The sequence below is a fragment of the Oncorhynchus nerka genome, linkage group LG4 (genome assembly GCF_034236695.1).
Source record: "Oncorhynchus nerka isolate Pitt River linkage group LG4, Oner_Uvic_2.0, whole genome shotgun sequence".
NCBI classification, from domain to species: domain Eukaryota; kingdom Metazoa; phylum Chordata; class Actinopteri; order Salmoniformes; family Salmonidae; genus Oncorhynchus; species Oncorhynchus nerka.
Window position 1 is genome coordinate 17455779 of NC_088399.1, and position 16629 is coordinate 17472407.

The following is a 16629-nucleotide window of genomic DNA, read 5'->3' on the forward strand; positions in this document are numbered from 1 at the left end:
CTGATCAATTTGATATTTTAATGGACAAATGTGCTTTTTTCAAAAACAAGGACATTTAAGTGACCCCAAACAACGAAATACATGTAAATTTTGAAATACTGTAGAATTCCATTCATTCCTATGGAGGACTGCTCCTACTACGGAGTGACAATATGGCCGATCGGTGGCTTCAAAGCCTTTCAATGACCACAATATAGCATCAGCAAGGGTTTGTATTGGTTTCTACGAGTTTAGCTTGCAAACGTTGCCATGACATCGCCTACAAGTGTGATCGGGATTTCGATTGGCGAATAATTGTCTGGCTATATTCACACTATGCGGTATCTGGGCACAGCTAGCTAGTTAAACTATTGGGAACCACTGCCCATATAGTAGAGGCGTTTGAGGTCAATCCATACAATTTTGTAACGTCGAAATGATGTGCACTTATGCGCCCATCACAAAATCCGGTGCTAGCTGAGACGGCTCTGCTTCATCGTACACACTTGAGCCCCTGGAAAGCTAAAATAATGACGCAATTAATTTACTTAAGGGAAATGCGTTGATTGATGCCAGTTACTCATCAGGTTAAGCAAGCTAATGTACGTATTATCCGATCACAAAATAAATAACCATCTTCCAAACCACTATGCAGTAACTGATTTAATTTGTTATGGGAAGATTTGTGAACCTGCGCATTGCGTTAAATCAAGCTGACCCAGAACTGGATACAATGTCACCACATCCTAACAAAGAGACCTTTGTTAGATGAAGACAACCAGAGTTACATATAACAGGGAGTTCATGATCAGAACACTACATAGGGGTTATATAGACGAATAAATGACTGACTATAATTATTTTATTAGTCATCTCAGGGATCTTTCTTAAAACGTCAGACAAGCAATTTCCAGTTTTGCTCATCAAAGGGAGGCAATAGACATTCAATTTTTAAAAAGTATACAAATTGTGTAGGACAACACTAAATACTACATAAAAACAACCCACAAGTTAAGTGGCAGAGTTGCCTTAATACTGAACATTCTTTATTTTCCCTTTTTAGAAAAAAACTATTTCTGAACATTTTCTACATCAACCCGGGAGAGCACTTTGATGCGTTTGGGCATGGCCACGATAATCTCCATCCCTGCCCTTTTTCTCCTCCCCGTGGGGGTGGTAACTGTTTTGACGCTAGCGTCCTTCTGAACCAGCATGGCCTCACTCTGAGCCTGGAGAACGTCCAGTTTCTGCCTGAGCTCCTGTAGGTGGTCAATGTCGTTGATCCCGCTCACATTCTCCATGATGGATTTGAGTTTGGCCACACACTCCCTCTGCAGTTCCTCCTTTTGCAGTTCCTCCCTCTCCCGCAGACCCTGTGGGGCCACCCACTGTGTTTGTATGCTATGCAGTTGTAACTGTGGAGTTTGAGGAGTTTGCACCAGTGGCACTGTTTCTTCAGGCCCATCCCACTGAAGAGAGACTGGGGAAGCTGGGGAGAGATGCATTAGACCATTGAGGGCTTCCTCCATCTCCTCTGTGTGAGTGGTCTGTGAATGCAGCGTGAGCAGAGGGTGGTCCCTGTATTTGGGACACAGGTGCTCCCAGGTCCAATTAGGCTCAGACCTGAAGACGTGACAGAAGTGTTCACAGGGCAGGCGCTGGTCCCTCCACACCTCACACTCACAGGATGGCCAGGTGGACTCTGAACCGAAGCTGACCGCGTAGGACCGCGCTGCCGTGGTCTCTGCCAGACTCTTCACCCGGAAGGTGCCGTCGCTGGCCTGCTCCACCACGATGTCGGGGTCTTGCAGGGCCGCAGACATGTTGTCCATCACCAGGGCCACCACACTCCAAGGGCGATGCCACAGGAACGGAGGCACAGTGGGGTTGAGGTTGTACTCGCCAGAGGACTGGCTGTTGAGGTCTGTGTACCTGGAGGTTCAGGGAGTGTAGCAGGTTTTGACTGACCAAACATCAAAACACTTACATTAAAGGGGAATTACACTCCAAAATAAAAGTTTACAAAAGGTAGTCAAATGTCAAGATGAGTCCACAGCCTACATCTTAACCCCAATGGAGAAGATAAGAACTGTAAATTATAGAGTTTATCTTCCATAAATTTTGCAGATATCTCAACAGAAGACCACTTTTGACAGCGAATACTATTCTAAATGACATTGAATCCTATTCTAAAACGAACTTACCTTTGGTGCATCTGTGGGAAGTAGTCGTCAACAATAAACTGCAGCATTTGGCTCAGGGTCTCTTTTTTATGGACCTTCATGTTATTATGTGTGAAAAAGTCGCTCTGCATTGCCAGACCTCCGTTCACCATAGACACAAAGTTGACAATATCAACCCTCACAGCGTTCGCCCATCTCTGAATGAACAAAAACAAGAGCATGTAGCTAACTCTGTATGCGCCATCATTAGACTTGGATGCACATTATGGACCTATAGCTAGCATATTATGGGGTGGCAGGGTAGCCTAGTGGTTAGAGCGCTAGACTAGTAACCGGAAGGTTGCAAGTTCAAACCCCTGAGCCGACAAGGTACAAATCTGTCGTTCTGCCCCTGAACAGGCAGTTAACCCACTGTTCCTAGGCCATCATTGAAAATAAGAATTTAACTGACTTGCCTGGTTAAATAAAGGTAAAATTAAAATTATGGATCTATAGCTAGATACTGTATCACGGATTCAGCTAGCAAAAACATAACACACTTGCTACTGCTACTTCTACAGATTGTCTACATACAGTAGGTGTGGTTTAAACATGCTGTCTGCTTCAGGATGAAAGCACCTCTAAGCACAGGTCTGAGATCTGCTTTCTGTCTAACCACCCTGACCTTCATTAATACGCAGGTTATGACACAGCAGGTCCAGGACCTGACCCCATTGCAGTAATTGACATGTGCACTACAAACCTTCTCCTCTGACAGCCACTTGTTAGTGAACCAGTTCCTGAAAAGTTGTCTCTTTTCCAACCAGATGGGGCTCTGCTGTAGTAGTTCTACTGCCCTCTGGTGTTGCTCTCTGGTAAGGGCACCAGCGATGGCCTTCATCATATCAAAGATCCCCTCCTGGTTGGTGATGGCTCGGGACCGGTTGCTCAGCCACTTGGTCCAGGTCCTCTCCCGCAGGTGATCGCTGAAGACTGCCTGAGCACCTGAGATTGGAATGAGAAACAGTCCGTAATTAGCTAATTCTAACCCCCTAATGTTCTAGTATTTAGAGATTGTAACAGATTAAACATTTTCTTGACCAACAGGTCTTTTCAAAAGAAAATCCTGAAACTCACAGCCAACAGTGCTGAGAGCACAGTATGAAGCTAACTTGCTTTTCCCACCTCATAGCTAACATTAAAACCTCACCACTGTTCACCTGTGAATGCTGCCTCCACCGCCTTCATCTCCACAGGGCAGTGTTCAGTGAGGATGTAGGCTGGGCTCCAGCCCCGGTTCCACTGCCTGAACACCCCCAGCGCCTCCCCCAAGGCTTCGGCGCTCCTCGACTGCACGACAAACAGGCCCACCGGCGCCACGCTCACATTGGTGCGCACGCACAGGAAGAAGAGTGGCAGGGGGAAGCGCGTCCTCTTATAGGCCGCGTCCAGGAAGCACACCTCCTTGCCATACTGCCGAAGCAGCCGCCGCTGCCAGTCCGTCTGGTAGCAGAGCAACAGGTTCTCGACCTCTGATTGAACCCTAAGCAGGAAGTTGATTCTAGGAGCTTCTGCCTTCCAATTCTCTGCCAAGGTCTAAGAGGGGGGGGGGGGGGGGGGGTTGTTATGATTAATAGCTGAGGTGAAACTTTTGCGTCCTTTCAAATATTTCAGTGCTAACCAAACTCCTTTTGCGCCAGCGTGAGCTTTATATATGGTTGTGCACCTTGACTTTTGCTATAACATGTCTGTCTTATTCTAAACCACAGCAGTGATATTCCCATGAACTTAAAACAACCCCAATGACGTGTTACGGAGTAATATTTATCTGTGCTCCAAGTGTGTAGAAGTTTCAGACTACATACTTTCTAAAAAGCAGTTCCAGAATGAGGGGTGCTTTAGCTCTGCTGATGTTGCTGTTCTGTCTGGGGAATGGGCTCAGGGAGAGAGTGTTGGGGCCCGAGAGAATGACACCACTCAACCCAGTTGTTGTAGATTTAAATAATAATGGCCAGCATCTACTGTCAACAAGTAGGGTGGCAGGTAGCCTAGCGGTTAAGAACGTTGGGCCAGTAATAGAAAGGTTGCCGGTTAGAATCAGCCGACTAGGTGAAAAATCTGTCTGTGCCCTTTGAGCAAGGCACTTTACCCTAATTGCTCATGTAAGTAACTCTGGATGAGAACGTCTGCTAAATTACTAAAATATAAATACAATTGCAATGGAGGCAATGATTATGTATCCAATTCAGTGACTGCGTTTAGACAGGTCTTTTGACCAATGAGATCAGTTCTGAAAAAGATCTGATGTGTAAAGATCAATTAGTAAACAACCTTTGTTGGTGGAGAAAGGAGTCTCTGGAAAGACTCCAGGATCTGGGCTGATGACAAACATTTTCAGTGGCTTTCTGCTCTTCCCATGTAAGGATAACGCACCACAAAGATGTTATATATTTTCATTTTTCTTGAATCCATGGAAAACTCTGCATGTGCGTTCCTGAATTGTATAAAAGGCTTGTCAAGTCTTTCTATCATGCACAGAAACAGGCACTGACACACAATCATCCAAACTGAAAGCTACAGACTGGGTTTTGGGAAGCTATTCAATTGTCATTTCAATTCTTGATATTTACCCATTGATTCTAGAAGAATATAATGTATGAATGCCTCATGTGCTCAGCACAACTGTCGGTTTATCCTTACCCAACATATTCACTTGCTTGATTTTGGGCATCAGGAGACTGAAAGCAATATATACTGAAAGCATGAATGTTAACATGCAGAATGTTTTGGGACTATATCAAAAAAACTAATGAAACAATAGTGAGTAAAATGCCCCTTTAAACAAGTGTTTCAAAGAGGGTGGGTGACATGCATACAAACTGTTCATAAATTGCAGTGAAAACATACAGCTAACACCACCAGCCCCAATGGCCTTATCTCAGAAGACAATCCAAATATCTGATGAATAGGTGGGAATGATAGTGCAGCACAGCCTTCTCACCAGCAGGTTGACCAGGTCTATTTTACTGTAGTGTTCCTCCGCGATGACCTGAGCCATGACGGCATGGATGGTTTTCTCAGTGGGGAAGAAGCGCCTCAGCGGCGGCGGGGTCGTGTCTTGGAACAGCTCCGTCCGCACGTACTGGACCATCTGGTTCTTTACCTCCTTCACCTTCCTCACCCCCTGCTGCACCAACGCTCGGATGTAACCTTTGACCCTGTCGTCCATCTGATCTGCACCCTGAGGGAACGAGGAGTGGCTTTTGTTAAGTAGGGAGAAAATACCCCTAACCACTGTTACAGGGTCAGATACTTGTATTCCACAGGGAATTTTAATAGATCAAGGTTTTATTACATCTGTGTACCGAACAGACATACAGATACTAATTATGTAGCCTAAAGAGAGTATAATGCAATAGATCCCATGGTCATAGTATAGTAATAACATAGTAATACCTTTCCAATAGGATGGCCCTTGTGGTCAGTGACACTGGGTATTTTGAGGAAATACTGTATCTTCCACTGCACCGAGGCTGGGTCTGTCTGGAGAGCTTGTTTGATGGAAATAGACTTGACCCTCCTCAACCGTGATGTGTCCTTCTCCAACTGATGCAGTATGGAGCGAGCGCACACACACACACACAGATATAATTATGTATATTAGTCTGATGTACATTCTAATGTTGACTGTGGTGCACTGGAGTTACATAATAAACATATATAAACATAAACACAGTTTCACCCGTACCTTGAATCCAGGGAACTTCACAATGCGGCTGATTGTGAACACAGCAGGGCATGCTACTTTCTTGGTTTTCAGCAACAGGTTTCTTTTTTCCTTGCCATCTTTTTCCTGAAATATCAAAATAAAATGTTAATTGTCACATGTAAACAACTGGTGTAAACAGCGACATGCTTACAGGCCCTTCCCAACAAAGTAAAATAACAGAAAAACAATAACAAGGAATGAATTCACAATGAGTAACAATAACTTTGCTACATACACGGTGCACCTGTGTCGATGTGCAAGGGTACGAGGTTATTGAGGTAGATATGTACATATAGGTAGAGGTAAAGTGACTAGGCAACAGGATAGATAAACAGTAGCATCAGCGTATGTGATGAGTCAAAGGGTCAATGCAGATAGTCCGGGTAGCTATTTGATGAACTATTTAGCAGTCAAGGCTTGGAGGTAGATGCGGTTCAGGGTCCTGTTGGTTCAAGACTTGTTGCATCGGTACCGCTTGCCGTGCTGTAACAGAGAGAACAATCTATGGCATGGGTGGCTGGAGTCTGATCATTTTTAGGGGCTTCTTCTGACAATGCCTGGTATAGAGGTCCTGGATGGCAGGTAGCACTGCTCCAGTGATGTACTGGGCCTTACGCACTACCCCCTGTAGCACCTTGAGGTCAGATACAAAGCCGATGCCATACCAAGCTGTGATGCACCCATGCTCTCAATGGTGCAGCTGTAGAACTTTTTGAGGATTTGAGAAAATGAGTGGTAGGTAAGAATGGAATTGTTGAGATTGGTTGTGAACCTCAACTACCTAGAAGCATTGATGGAACCAGGGTCGTATTCATTAGGCTCCATATGGAAGAAAATGTATTTAAATAGGGAGGGACAACCTTTACTCCAATAAGAAAAGCTCCTTTACATTTTCAGTTGCACATTGCTTTTTAACGCTTTTCCATAGTGCCCTAATGAATTTGTTTCAGGTCTAGATGCAAAATACATCCTAGCTACAGATTGTTACACCTGATAATGTGATCTAACCAAATATTTAAGGACCTAGACAGCATTGCCAATATAAGGTTGGTGGAAAATTCTCTGTGCTACACCAAACGGTATCTAACCTGTAACTCCCAGTAATGGATACCAAAAATATTTTGTTCATCACATTATCTGGTGTAACAATCTGTAGCTACATGGAACACTTGAACCATTTCAGAATATCATAGATAGTAGCACCCTTTGATCCTCAAGTTCCTGCCTCTTCTTGAATCCACACTTTGCCCGGCCCCTGTGGCATCCCATCAGTTTGTGTCCGATGAACATGAAGGGTACTCTGTCAAAGGGGATAGAGGGAGTACCCTTGCCGTACTTCCATTCCCAGTATAACCGGTTCTTGTGGTCCTGTGGTTTCCAACCTGTTTAGCAGAACACATTGAAAGAGCCATGAGTCCAGAGGTGTATTCGTTAGAAGCCGTTTACTTTCTAGGAACCAAACAGAACTAAAACGGGGAGGGACTTACCTGAATGTGTCCAATAGAAAACTACGTTTTCGTTGCAAAGCGTTTTATGTTTGGAGTAAACTGTTTCCGTTGCAAAATGCAACACAAACGTTTGCAATCGAATCCGACTAATGAATACACCAGTAGTTTGTGGAGGTTACATCACTACATAAGAATATTAATCAATGTAGGTAGCTAAATAGTATGGAACTGCTGAAAGATAGCCATGTTACTCTGGTGATTGTTTGCACATTCTGCAGCTTGATCAATGCACGTTTCCTACAGGCAGCACACTCTTTGGCTAACGTCGAGAGCTAGTTTACCTTGGTCATTGAATCGCTTGTCCACACGATAAGAAATATATTTCACACAGGTTGACTCTTCCACGTGTGAGATATGCTTATTGACCTCTTCAATTGTTTCAAATACAGCTTCGTCGCTCATTTTTATTTATAATCTGTTACCAATACATATAAACATTCAAAAAATGTCGCTAGCTAAACTAAAGCGGTAATGTTTGCGATTATTTAATTGGTTCACGTGCGGATCAAAAGACCCGCCTTCTTAAAATGGTGGTTTCTCATTGGTGTAATGCGAGTTCCGTCACTAAAATGGAAACAAACGATTGGCTTCTATTCGAAACCAATCAACCATTTTCCTACACGTCATTAGATTGCGACTCAATCACGTTGAAGACAACACGCTTGACGGTACCGAATTTTAAATATTTTCGTAGCAATTTTCCTCAATGTTTCAACAGAATACAATCCGGGTTACGAATCGTATATTTTGGCATAAAAGTTCTACTTTGTCGAGATCATGGACTCAGTTATCAAGGACAAGACTACTGCACGTACAACCGCTTGCATCAGGGACCAGTCAATGGTCCTCTTCACAGTCAAGACACAGCAGTGGTCCGACTTTGCCAGTAGCTTTCAGGCAGTATCGAAGAGACGTACCTCTACATAACCAATTCTCTACCACAACACACGTCTGCAGCGATTCTATTGGGAAGATTCATTCAACGCATTACCACTTGGTTTACACATGCAAGGTAATGGATGAGATTTTAAATGGAAGATAAGTAATGTTTTACATCATGTTTCTACAGTGACAGTCGTAGCATGATTTGGCAATCAAGATTTGGTTGGTGAGGTGATCAAAACACTGGTACTCAGGGCCCGTATCCACAAAACATCTCAGAGTAGGAGTGTGATGGATTTTTATTTTGTATTTATTTTTATTTAACTAGGCAAGTCAGTTAAGAACACATTCTTATTTACAATGACCGCCTACCAAAAGGCAAAACACCTTCTGCTGGGATAAAAATATATATATAATATATATATGAAAATGTACATGTACTGTCGTTGTGATGTGGGTTTTGTCCTATATTTATTTATGTATTTATATATATTGTAACGACCCTGGGTTTTTAAGCGCGGAAATCGACTCTGCCGCACGAGCGTGCTGGACGATAGCGTGCTGGACTTCGGGTTAGAAGGTCAATTGTTCGAGACCTGCTCCCTGCCTGTGCCATTACAATATATATATATATATATATAAATATAGGACAAAACACACATCGCAATAACAATACATCACGCAAAGCAGCCACAACTGTCAGTAAGTGTCCATGATTGAGTCTTTGAATGAAGAGATTGAGATCAAACTGTCCAGGTTGAGTGTTTATTTGCAGCTTGTTTCTGTCTCTTGCTGCAGCAAACTGAAAAGATCAGTTTTGCCTTTTAGATAATAATGAATACGATTATATGGATAGTTTTATAAAGTTCAGATTCACCCAGACTCTTCTAATGAACTGTATCATTATTTGACTGTAAATGATCTGTATGCAGGTGTGCTCAACCAGGTCAACGAAGAGGATATCCAAGGTCGCCTATCATAAAGGTGTTGTCCTAGTGACCTGCCCAGGATGTGAAAAACACCACATTATTGCTGACAACTTGGGTTGGTTCTCTGATCTGAAGGGAAAGAGGTCTGAACATTTTACATGCATGCATTCTACAGTTGTGGCCAAAGTTTTTGAGAATGACACATATTATTTTTCACAAAGTCTGCTGCCTCAGTTTGTATGATGGCAATTTGCATATACTCCAGAATGTTATGAAGAGTGATCAGATGAATTGCAAAGTCCCTCTTTGCCATGCAAATGAACTGAATCCCCCAAAAACATTTCCACTTGCATTTCAGCCCTGCCACAAAAGGACCAGTTGACATGTCAGTGATTCTCTCGTTAACACGGGTGGGAGTGTTGACGAGGACAAGGCTGGCGATCACTCTGTCGTGCTGATTGAGTTTGAATAACAGACTGGAAGCTTCAAAAGGAGGGTGGTGCTTGGAATCATTGTTCTTCCTTTGTTGACCATGGTTACCTGCAAGGAAACACGTGCTGTCATCATTGCTTTGCACAAAAAGGGCTTCACAGGCAAGGATATTGCTGCCAGTAAGATCAACCATTTATCGGATCATCAAGAACTACAAGGAGAGCAGTTCAATTGTTGTGAAGAAGGCTTCAGGGCCCCCAGAGAAAGTCCAGCAAGCCCCTGGACCGTCTCCTAAAGTTGATTCAGCTGTGGGATCGGGGCACCACCAGTACAGAGCTTGCTCAGGAATGGCAGAAGGCAGGTGTGCGTGCATCTGCACGCACAGTGAAGCAAAGACTTTTGGAGGATGGCCTGATGTCAAGGAGGGCAGCAAAGAAGCCACTTCTCTCCAGGAAAAACATCAGGGACAGACTAATATTCTTCAAAAGGTACAGGAAGTGGACTGCTGAGAACTGGGGTAAAGTAATTTCCTCTGATCAATCCCCTTTCCGATTGTTTGGGGCATCCGGAAAAAAGCTTGTCCGGAGAAGACAAGGTGAGCGCTACCATCAGTCCTGTGTCATGCCAACACTAAAGCATCCTGAGACCATTCATGTGTGGGGTTGCTTCTCAGCCAAGGGAGTGGGCTCACTCACAATTTTGCCTAAGAGCACAGCCATAAATAAAGAATGGTACCAACACATCCTCAGAGAGCAACTTCTCCCAACCATCTAGGAACAGTTTGCTGACGACCAATGCCTTTTCCAGCATAATGGAGCACCTTGCCATAAGGCAAAAGTGATAACTAAGTGGCTCGGGGAACAAAACATCAATATTTTGGGTCCATGGCCAGGAAACTCCCCAGACTTTAATCCCATTTAGAACTTGTGGTCAATCCTCAAGACGTGGGTGGACAAACAAAAAAACACATTCTGACAAACTCTGAGCATTGATTATGCAAGAATGGGCTGCCATCAGTCAGGATGTGGCCCAGAAGTTAATTGACAGCATGCCAGGGCGGATTGCAGAGGTCTTGAAAAATAAGGGTTAACACTGCAAATATTGACTCATTGCATCAACTTCATGCAATTGTCAATAAAAGTATTTGACACTTATGAAATGCTTGTAATTATACTTCAGCATTCCATAGTAACATCTGACAAAAATATCTAAAGACACTGAAGTAGCAAACTTTGTGGAAATTAATATTTGTGTTATTCTCAAAACCTTTGGCCACGACTGTGTTACAAGGATATGTATTATCCCTATTGATAGTGATATGCACAGAAGAGAAATGGAACTGCAGTCGTAGTGAATCATAAGTGAATCCCGTATTAATAGGTTGTAACGTTTGTGGACTAAAGGGCCCTACACACTTCACGCAAATGCAGCATCATTTTCTCACACAGTTCTAGGTACTTGAGATTTAGAACAAACTATATACGATGCTCCTTTGCTCTGTTTGCATGAAGTGTGTAGCCTCCTTGAGATGAGTATTATTCCTGAATCATTCTTTTTTATTATTCATGTTGGTTATTTTTCCGACAGGAACATTGAGGAAATCCTTGCAGCGAAAGGGGAGAAAGTGAAGAGGGTAGAAGAAGAGGCGGCCTTCGAGATTGTTATAGAGGAGTCCGGCAGGGATACAACACAGACTGCTCAAGATGCAAAGAAACCTTCACCAGAGTCTGATGACTCAGGGAAATCATGACTAACTCTCTGTGGGTGTGGGTGTGCGCACAACAAGGACATCGTTCTCTATGAGGGGAAAAATTGCTATTACTAAGTAAATGTAACACTTCTTTTGATATTGCTATCTCCATATTGTTTTCATAAGATGTTGATAATTTCTTATCACACTATTTTATACCAACTGAACACGACTGCCAGAATATTCCTTGGGTTTACACCTATCTTACTACTACTGCACTGATCACACTCAAACAGAAGAGGCTGATGCTTACAATTAATTTTTATTGTAAAGTTGTATGATATAAAGCATGAAGAATTAACGTCCAAAGGCCCATTTAGGGCCATGGCAAACTGCCTATCATAGACCCTCTCCCTCTTCCTCCATGGTGTCCATCAGCAGCACATGAAAGCAATGCTGTCAATCCACATGGAAGCAGAACATAGAGTGCTCCTGTAAAACAATTATTCCGTCAGGAATTAGTCGAACAGTCATTGAACGAATGGGATTCACAGTAATACATTAGTCTGAAAATGTTCAATCATGAACCCCAGTTGTGGAGCCCCTATCCTCTCATCACAAGCCCAAGCACTTACCTCATCTGCTCTTCTGTGTTTTCCTCTTCCTGCCTCCCTCCCTTTCATCCTTTTCTATTGATGCTTCAACAGATAAAGAGACCTCATATGCCACAATCTGTTTCAGGAAAAAAACATCCGAAAGCCCACTTGAGGTGAATAATCACATGAGATCAGGAATTGTAGTGTTTGAGTCGAAAGACATGACCTAAACATACTTCTATCAACACTAATACAGTTGTCTACAGAGAACAGGCTTTGATAGTAAACACTTACCTAATGTAGTCATCCAGCTGTGCTCCTCCAACCCTCCCATCCTTTCCAATTGATGCTTCAACAGATCTGTTTCTTTGGCTGCTCTTTTCATCTATCTCAGACTTGAACAGCCTTAGAAAGAGGACAAAAGGAAACCAAAGCAACTGTAAAAGAGAAGTAGAAGAGGCAGACTTCCTTTCTTTTTGATGTCTGTTGGTTATTTTTCCTGTGCTCTTGGTCTTCTCCTTTTCTGCTAATCCTTAGTTATTTAGATAGTTATTTTGGCCATATGTCCATCAGAAATCTAGTTCAATCTCCTCTCTATTACTCTTTTCACCTCTTTTCTCTGGGTCTCTGTTTATCTTGCCTCCCCCCCTTGTGTTTTCCATAACTTTCTTTTGATCCACTCAGCTCTTCTTTACTGCTAATCTCATTGACCTTTTATCCCATGGTCCTTCCTGATTCTGTCCATCAGAACTTGAATTCTATATCTCCTACTTCCCTCCTGATAAACCACTCTGGTCTCTCTTCCTCCTCTCTCATGTTTCCTCCTCTTCACCCTCAGGCCTGGCTTCCTTATAATTTGTTCCTCCTTTTGCTTATTTTCTCGTTTTTTGTTTGTTTTTTCTCTTTAAAAACCTCATTTGTTGTTGTTTATTTTCATCTATCAACATACCTAGGAGCATTGACTTGTACATTTCTTCTTTTGTCTGCTCCCTTTCTTTTGTCATCTACTCAAAAGTTGTCGATGCCTCGTCCGCCGCTTTCTTCTGCTTCTTCCTTGTTCTCCTCTTTGCAGACTGTGCGTGAGCGGTCTCTGGACGTTGCTCCCTCTCTTCCCTCCGCACAGAGGCGTCAGATGTAGACGCTGTGACCTCGTATGCCACCACCTGTTTTTCTCTCTGTGTCTGTCCTTTTTTCTGACACAGCGCACGCCTTTTTTTCTCTTTCAATCTGTGCATTCCTCTCTTCTCTCTCATACAGTTTCTCCATCTCCATCTTGAACCTGGCCTCGTGATCTTTTATTCTTTGAAGCTCTGCTCTCTTCTTATCCTCGTCCCGTATCCTTGTCTGCCTTTTCTGTTCCTCCTTCTCTTGTTCCTGCTGTATCTTCAATCTCCTTTTCTGTTCCTCTTTCCTCCTCTTCTCTTCTTTCTCTCGTGCCTTTTGCTGCATCTCCAACACCTTCATTCTCTCCTTTTCCCTGTTCCTCTCCTCCTCCATCCTCTGTTTCTCCATCTTTTTCTCTTCCTCTGCCCTCTTTTTCTCTTCTTTTGCACGGGCCTTTTGTTGCATCTCCTGCTGCTTTCTTTCTTTTTTCTCTCTCTTTTTCTCTTGCTCTTGTTTCTTTTTCTCATGTTCAATCTTTAGTTTCATCTCTGCCTTCTCCCTTTTCCTTTCCTCCTCATTCAATTTCTTCTGCCTCTTTTCCCACTTTTTGAGCTCTTCGTCCCTGGCTTTTTCCTTCCTCCTTTCAATCTTTATCATCTCTTCATTTCTCTTAGCCTCATACTTGAAATATTTGATCCTGTCTGCGTAGCTCATGGCATTAAGTTCTTCTATCCCTCGGCTTGCCATCATGGACATTGCATTGGCGGTTGCAAATCTACCTTCCCTTTACCACTATCAATCTCCTTCCTGTCCCTCTTACTATAAGGATCCCTGTGTAGACATCTCTGCTGTTGTCCACTCATGCTCTCCTCACTTTCACTACTCCCCTCCTGACTTGTGTCCTCACTCACACTCTGAGACACATCATCCTCAGACGAGCACGAGGGAGTCACAGCATTCTCAGTGATGACGCGGAGCGCCTTGATGTAGTCAGCTTCTGTGTTCACTTTGTGAGCGAGCGGGCACAGCTCCTCGTAAATGGATTTCCATGTGAGTGACTCCTCACAAACGTCGTCAGGCAGGTATAGATCAGATGATTGCCTCTTGAGCACATTCACAACCTCTGCCAGGTCCTGTTGGGTGTCCCCCTGAGTGTCCTCTCGGGCGGCCACTGGCGTGGCCTCTGGGGCTGGCCGGGGCTATGGCAGGGGAGCAGAAGGCCTCAGTGTCATCGTTCTTGTCATCGCTGTTTGCCATTTTCTTCAGAATCTCTTCCTTTCTCTTTTGGGCCATCCTCTCTTTCAGCTGTGCTTTATACATGCTTGCAATTTCTGCTCCTCTCCGTTGAACTTCCTCAGACAATTCCTCAGACGATGCAGTCTCTGGCCTCTTAACCTCATCCTTGACCTTTGCCTGGCCAGTCAATGGGGACCTGGGGTGGACCTGCGGATGGGTCTGTCTCATCCGGGCAGGAGGGCCGGAAGCCAGGAGGTGGGATGGGACAGAAAATCGGTGTGAAGCGTGTGGGTGTGACGTCTTGGACGGAGAATGAGGCCATTTATCAGGGGAGGTGCAGCTCTGTGTGTCCAGAGGGGGAAAGATTGAGTGTTTCTTAGGTGGGTCCTTCTGAGTGCCGGCAGCATGCTGGTCAGGCTCCGATTGGCTGTTGGCGAGGTACCTGTGGTGGTTGTACCAGGGAAAGCTGGCAGTGTTGGGGAGACGGGACAAATAATGGAGGAGGTGGAGCGCTGCTTGATCACCCCTTTATCCACCCCAATCTGTATGATGACAGACACACTTTTCTTACTTAATAACTTGATGGTTATTGTTATTACTATCTTAAAACAATTACATGTGTATGGGTAATAAATATCATAGAGAAAACATGTTTTATTACTGTATATTAGCCTATTAGGAAAATGGGAAGGTCCACACTTTTGGAATCATTCCAATTCAGAAATTCTTCCATCCCTTTACAACTTTATTCTAAGAATGCAGATCTTCCTCAGAATACTACCAGTGCAGATTCTATACCTTCTTAAGAATACTACCAGTGCAGAATGCAGACCTTCTTAATAATACTACCAGTGCAGAATTCTGACCTTCTTAATAATACTACAAGTGCAGAATGCAGACCTTCTTAATAATACTACCAGTGCAGAATGCAGACCTTCTTAATAATACTACCAGTGCAGAATGCAGACCTTCTTAATAATACTACAAGTGCAGAATGCAGACCTTCTTAATAATACTACCAGTGCAGAATGCAGACCTTCTTAATAATACTACCAGTGCAGAATGCAGACCTTCTTAATAATACTACCAGTGCAGAATTCAGACCTTCCTCAGAATACTTCCAGTTTGCAGTTATTTTTCTTGCCTTCTTATTTCACTATTCTATCTATTTAGATCTCATTTCTGTGTATCAGGATTGGGAACATCTAAAGCAACTACATTACATCTACTTATATGAAAGTCTGATTAAAGAAAAGGGCTCTTGTTACCTCCTCCAAGAGTTGGTGCAGCCTAAATATTTCTCCATACAGCGCCTTAATCTCCCTCATGTTTCCTCGCTCAGTTCTCCATGTCTCTCTAGCCAATCTCCAATGGGCGAGGTCAAGGTCATGGATATCCTCCCGCATGCCTAGTTCAACCTGGGTTCCCTTCTCATTTAGCCTCTTCTTTTTCCTCTTCTTCTGGATAGAATCGGTGTTCTCCTTGTCCTGCCTACACACCTTTGGGGCAGTAGGGATATTGAGAATAGAACATGGTATATTTTATTTTACTCATTGGATTATTATGTGCCTTCCATTGTATTTCATTATTATAGAATATCAATAATGTTGACACTAGATCAAGCTGTAGTTTGTACAAAGTTTACACTGATTGGCCATACATGATTAGTCTGGACCACTTTAGTGGGTCGTAGATTTAGCCTGCAGATGGGACTTACATTAAGGCTTGGGAGTTGTGAGGAGTTGTGAGGCTGGTGTGTTCTGGGCCTGTGGAGTTCAGTAGTTCCTGTGCAGAAATCATCCTGTGCAGTCTGATTTGCCCATGGCTAGAAATGAAAATGATGACAAACATGCAGTCAGAAATGAGGTTATCATGGTCCAAGCTTGTTATTTTCAATCTTAGAAAAGCTCATAGGCCTATATGTCAAAGTGATCATTTTAATCATTTTAATTCACTGGAGTTTTGACTATGGGGGTGGTGAGAGAAAAGATATTCTAACCATTCTTATGATGAGCCTTGGAAAGGAGAACTTTCCCATAGTTCCTTCAATTACAGTAATCCTGAAAAAGATACAATATGGCTTAAAAATATGATTATATTATTCAAATCATCTAAATTAAATTGTGCCACAATGTAGGCCTTTTCACACTAAATCACAAGTGGTCACAACTACTTACCACCAAAATAACCATCCAAAATATAGCAATGATTTTGACCCTGAATTGAACTTGTAAGTGTTGCTGTAATATGACAGTAATGCTATGGCAAACCTTTTAGGCTGTCATCATACCAGAATACAATCATTTATGACATCACAATTGTGATGTAATGTGGTGCCATGG

At 43.2% G+C, this 16629-nt stretch overlaps 1 protein-coding gene and 1 pseudogene across 1 annotated transcript; both read right to left on the minus strand.

Annotated features, from left to right (window-relative positions):
* Positions 1-823: 823 nt before the first annotated feature.
* On the minus strand, positions 824-7915 carry LOC115115529 (uncharacterized). Its single transcript, XM_029644008.2, has 9 exons — positions 7700-7915; positions 7114-7292; positions 5890-5994; positions 5598-5747; positions 5143-5382; positions 3362-3737; positions 2905-3146; positions 2184-2359; positions 824-1911 (listed from the first exon to the last, which is right to left on the minus strand). Exons 1-9 carry the CDS (start codon positions 7818-7820, stop codon positions 1050-1052), a joined length of 2451 nt encoding a protein of 816 aa, XP_029499868.1. The 5' UTR covers positions 7821-7915; the 3' UTR covers positions 824-1049.
* Positions 7916-11654: 3739 nt separating this feature from the next.
* LOC135571376 (golgin subfamily A member 6-like protein 22) lies at positions 11655-15786 on the minus strand (annotated as a pseudogene).
* Positions 15787-16629: the final 843 nt, after the last annotated feature.

Excerpts from the sequence above, each read along its gene's own strand:
- LOC115115529 (XM_029644008.2), bottom strand. The coding sequence starts at position 7,820 with ATGAGCGACGAAGCTGTATTTGAAACAATTGAAGAGGTCAATAAGCAT. Across the intron at positions 5,995-7,113 it reads AGGAACTTGAGGATCAAAGG|GAAAAAGATGGCAAGGAAAA; the intron begins GTGCTACTATCT and ends TTGATATTTCAG. Across the intron at positions 1,912-2,183 it reads TTCCCACAGATGCACCAAAG|GTACACAGACCTCAACAGCC; the intron begins GTAAGTTCGTTT and ends CTGAACCTCCAG.